This window comes from Vigna unguiculata, chromosome 11, assembly GCF_037176805.1.
Source record: "Vigna unguiculata cultivar grain cowpea cultivar isolate G323 ecotype 2 chromosome 11, ASM3717680v1, whole genome shotgun sequence".
Taxonomy (NCBI): Eukaryota; Viridiplantae; Streptophyta; class Magnoliopsida; order Fabales; family Fabaceae; genus Vigna; species Vigna unguiculata.
Window position 1 is genome coordinate 33,666,663 of NC_140802.1, and position 4,813 is coordinate 33,671,475.

At 33.6% G+C, this 4,813-nt stretch overlaps 1 protein-coding gene across 1 annotated transcript; it reads right to left on the reverse strand.

Moving 5' to 3' along the window:
• Positions 1 to 2,974: 2,974 nt before the first annotated feature.
• Positions 2,975 to 4,095, reverse strand: LOC146881815 (uncharacterized). Its single transcript, XM_085669353.1, has 2 exons — positions 3,118 to 4,095; positions 2,975 to 3,040 (listed from the first exon to the last, which is right to left on the reverse strand). The coding sequence occupies exons 1-2, from the start codon at positions 4,093 to 4,095 to the stop codon at positions 2,975 to 2,977; spliced, it is 1,044 nt and encodes a 347-aa protein (XP_085525479.1).
• Positions 4,096 to 4,813: the final 718 nt, after the last annotated feature.

Sequence of the window (4,813 nt, forward strand, 5' to 3'; positions counted from 1 at the left end):
GGCTCGTGGGATTGTACGAAGGTCGAGAGGCTATATTTTTCTGAGCAAACTCCAGTCGAATATGAATTGTCTAGATAGAAGTGATATCTTGAAATGAAAAACAAACCAATTATGAATCAACTTTGTCAATAAACAAGAAAGTTATAAGTAATGCAACTAGGAATCACATGGAGAGTTCGATCAATGATTTATGATATCAGTTTTCTATTTATACTAAACATTATATAACAATTATGTAAATAATTGATAAGTAAAAATTTAGATTTTACATAAAATAATAAACATATATTTGTAATATATCTCTTATCCATTTAGATCTCATATTAGCAACATAATAATATGAATATTAGTCTTATGAAATTAAGGATATAATAAAATACTAATTGACAGTGGCGGGTTATTTAAGGGGTGGGGAGGGCCATGACCTCCAAACATTTTTGAATTTTTTTTTAATTATATATGTATTTTTGGAATTTTTAAAATTTTTAAATATAGGTAGTATATGTTAGAAATTGATGAAAATTAAATTGTGTGTTCTTTTATTTCTTTTACAAAAATACAATGTTAATAAATAATAAAACATAAAATCAAACATAATAAAAAAATAAAAATATTTAAGTTTAATTATTCTTTTTGTCTCTTCTTTTGTCCAAAAATGTCAAATTGCGATAAAAAGATCGAGACCAAATTGAAACTAAAAAAAAACTAGAGGACCAAATTGACATTTTTGGAAATAAGAATCAAAAGAGTAATTAAATCAAATATTTATTAAGATATTTTTTATTTTCTTTCTCATTGCCCTTTTAGTTTTTCACAAAATTGTACTCATCTCTCACTCTCATATGTTTTCTTTTTGTTTTTGAAGAAAAAATGAAGTTAGATACAAACTCATTATCTTTGTTCTCATTTGTCATTTATTCTCTTTCTTCCTTGAAGAAAAACAATAATTATCTCTTGTCTCATTTGATAATGTAATATTAGTTTAATATTTATTATAATTATTATTTATCTGGGCCTTTGTATATTCATTTTTTATGAATATAGAAGAAAAGATAATGTATTATGTGTTTTTCATAACCGATTTTTAATTGTGACTTGAATATAATATATTTTTCTTTTAATAATTACGTCTTCCAATTTTTTATTAGATTATGATAAATTATTTTTTAAAACAAATAAGTATATTGATGAAGAATAAAATAGTATATTCTTTCTTTAAAAGTGATAAAAGAGAAGCTATATTGGTGAAGATAAAAACAAGATAGATTTTACTTTTTCACATACTTTGAAGCGTTATACTAATGATCCAATCTAATTATCTAATTGTTCATTTAGCAGAATCAATTTTTGAAATATTATACTAATGATCTAATCTAATAATTAATTTGGCTCCTCCAAACTTTTTTGTCAACATATACCGCTGCTAATAGAATATTAAAGTTAGGCTTATATAGTCATTTGGTCTTACTTTTGGATCAGTTTTTTCAGTTTGGTCCTACTTTTATTTTTTTTGTTCAATTGGGTCCTAAATTTCGAATTTCAATTAAGTCCTTCGACCTAACTCCATTAAAATTTTTAACAGAATATTGTGTACGTGTCAGTTTGCCATTGATGTGGACATTGTTTAGTTACATGGACACTGTGAATGCATCTGTGACATGGATTATGGTTTAATTGAAAAAGGGATTTAGGGTTCGTAGAGAAACCTTCTTCCCCTTGTCCACTCTTTTCTTGTCGTCCACCCTTCACCAGAAAGTCATATCTCGTGGGCCATCGTCGTCATCTTGCAACAGTTGGGGGCAACATGGTGGTTCTAGGGTTCTAGGTGGAGCACCCATGTGTGATTGTGGAGAGCTTGCCGTAGTACGGACAACACGAACTGCGAAGAATTTGGGTAAACAATTTTGGGGCTGCGTCAATTTCAAGGTTTGTTTCATATGAGGTTTAAATTGAAGTTGTTTACGTTATTTAAATTAACCTTTTGTTTAATTTTTTTAACAGAGAAGAGGGGAAGATACGGTGGGGTGTAATTTTTTCAGATGGTGCTTTCAAGAGAGTGTTGATGAAATAAATGTTGTAATCATTAGGCAAAGGAAAAGGATAATCAGTGAGAGTTTGGAAGAAAATATTTCAGTTATCAATAGTTGGGATGTTGTTTCTGGTTTTAGTGAACATATTGTTAGTGATCTGTAATTTCCATGGGGTGTTTTAATAGAAGTTTGAATGTACTTCCCATGGTGTGCTTCTACTGTTGTAATGTTATTTAGTAGTTAATGAAGCTGTTTTGGCACGATTTCTCAGTCCATTCCTTTTCACAATTCCAATTTATTTCTAGTTCAGGTTAAATAATGCAACTATCTGATTCAATGAATTTAAAAGTTAAGTTTATTTGAAAGCAAAAACTAAACCAGAATCACAACACAAATTGATGATAACATATTCTTTGATTATAAATTTCAAACAACATTGTTTGTCAAAATACATTCCAAAGTAAACTAAACTTCCTCCATAAAAGTGCACTATATAAGTTCGTCCAAAATAGTGCAGTACACAACAGAAATAACACAAAAGTAAATAGTGCAATACATAATCTCCTTCAAAACAATGCACTACATAATATCAAAGATCATAGTTCACAAAAAGTGATCATGGACATGGCCTTCGAATTTGCATTTTTGGCCTCATCTTTCTAATGCCATAAGATGGTGCTAGAGTAAGTGCTGGAGTAGGTGCTGGAGTGAGTGCTGGAGTACGTGCTAGAGTGAGTGCTGGAGATGGTGTTGGAGTTGGTGCTGGAGTAGGTGCTAAAGATGGTGCTGGAGTTGATGTTGGAGTTGGTGCTGGAGTGGGCGCTGGAGTGGCTGTTGAAGTTGGTCCTACTTGTGGTTGACTTTGTTGTGTTGGTGCAGTGGGTCATTTTTCACAACCTTGGATAAGGAGTGATGGACATATATTTCTCTTATGGCCAAGTTGTCTACAAACTGAACATCTTTTTATATGGCCACCATTCCTCATCTGTGTGTATGGCAGGCAACAATCCCTGTAAAAAACAGATGGGTCATTGATTCATTCAGAAAAATTCATAATTAAATCACAATTAAATATTATAAATAGTACCTTTTGTTGATCAGACATGAATGTGCATGACCTACATATATCAAGACCCCCAAGAACCACCAGTAACTCCAAGAACCAGCTCCATGTTTCTTTGTTCTCAACCTCAACAATAGCATAGGCTAAAGGTAATATTTGATCATTTGCGTCTTGAGCAACTGCAGTCAATAGTTCACCCCTATATTGTCCCTTCAAGAAACATCCATCTAATCCTATAATGGGCCGATAAGAGATGAAACTGTCCTTACAAGCTTTCAAACAGGTATAAAAGCTCATGAATATCTTATCACCATTTACATCTTCTACTTTGATTTTGACAATCGATTCGGGGTTAGATCTAATCAATTCATGAGCGTAATTATAAATTTTTTTGTATTGGTCTCTAAACAATCCTTCAACTTCCTTTGCTGCCAATACCTTTGCCATGTGAGCCATAGAAACGGTTACCTTTGTATTCCATTTTCTCACTGCTTTGTTACGTATATCCACTAGCTTCAAATTTGGATTTTCCCTTAAAGAGTTATCTATTGACTTACTCAACCATTTGGAGTTCATTAAATGAATGTTGAATTCCCTACTACAGGTGTGAGTGTCAATAACTTTTCGTAATTGCCAAGTTTGACATGAAATAAAAAACGCACAATATAGGGACCACTCACACTGTCCTTGGGCCCCTAAACATCTCACCCTTACCCTTTCTTTATCATTTTTTGTAAATTTCAAATTCCTCCCAGCATGCACAACATAAGTCCTAACACCATCTACAAATTGATCCTTGTTCACAAATATTGTACCCACACCCCATTTGTAATCTGCCATAGATTTTGGTTTGGCAAATGTCCCAAATGGACCACAACTCCCAATCTCATTTTTGTCTCTTTCATTATTAGTACCATTCAAACTTATTAACTCTTCTGACTCCCAACCATTATTAGACAAACCTCTATTTAATTCAGGACTCCTATCACGAACCCTTTCCATGTCTTCATCGGTGTCTGTTTCATTTGGATCACATTCAACTTCCACCGTACCTTTACTAGATTTATGCCTCCTACAGTCAACAATTATTTCAACATCATGTGCCCTTCTGAACCCCAGTCCTCACCCTCAGTATTAGTACCAGAATCTGCCTCAGAATCAATCCAACTATGGAGCTCCACCTCACTATAATTCTCTTCACATTGTTTTGTCCCTGCAGCCACACCTTCAGCTCCAACTTTTGCTTCACATTGATCTGTACCTGCAGCCACACCTTCACCTTTCGCTTTAGCCTTACATTGATCTATACCTACAACCACACCTTCACCTCTCGCTTTAGTCTCACATTGATCTGTACCTGCAGCCACACCTTCACATCCCACTTCAGCCTCACAATGTTCTATACCTTCACCCAAACCTTCACATCCAACATCAAATTTGGGCTATTTTAAAATTGAACCAATATCATCTCTTAAAACAATTTCTTTGCCCAACATTGCCTCTTTATCCATAGTTTCACTATCTTTCTCACCTTCTGTGGAATGGCCAACTTGACTACTATCACCACTCTCTAAAGGGCCATGTACACCACCCTCACTTTCAACTATATTGTCCACAACTTCTGCCTCATCAACTCCATACACCACAAACAAGTGAACTTCACCATATCGGTTAGCCACATTAACCATATTAATTGCACCATTGTCATCAGACAACGGGT

What these genes read in the sequence shown, in the direction of transcription:
- LOC146881815 (XM_085669353.1), bottom strand. Translation starts at nt 4,095, where the DNA reads ATGGAAAGGGTTCGTGATAGGAGTCCTGAATTAAATAGAGGTTTGTCT. An exon ending in TCATGTCTGATCAACAAAAG is followed by an intron (nt 3,041 to 3,117) that starts GTACTATTTATA and finishes TGTTTTTTACAG; the next exon opens with GGATTGTTGCCTGCCATACA.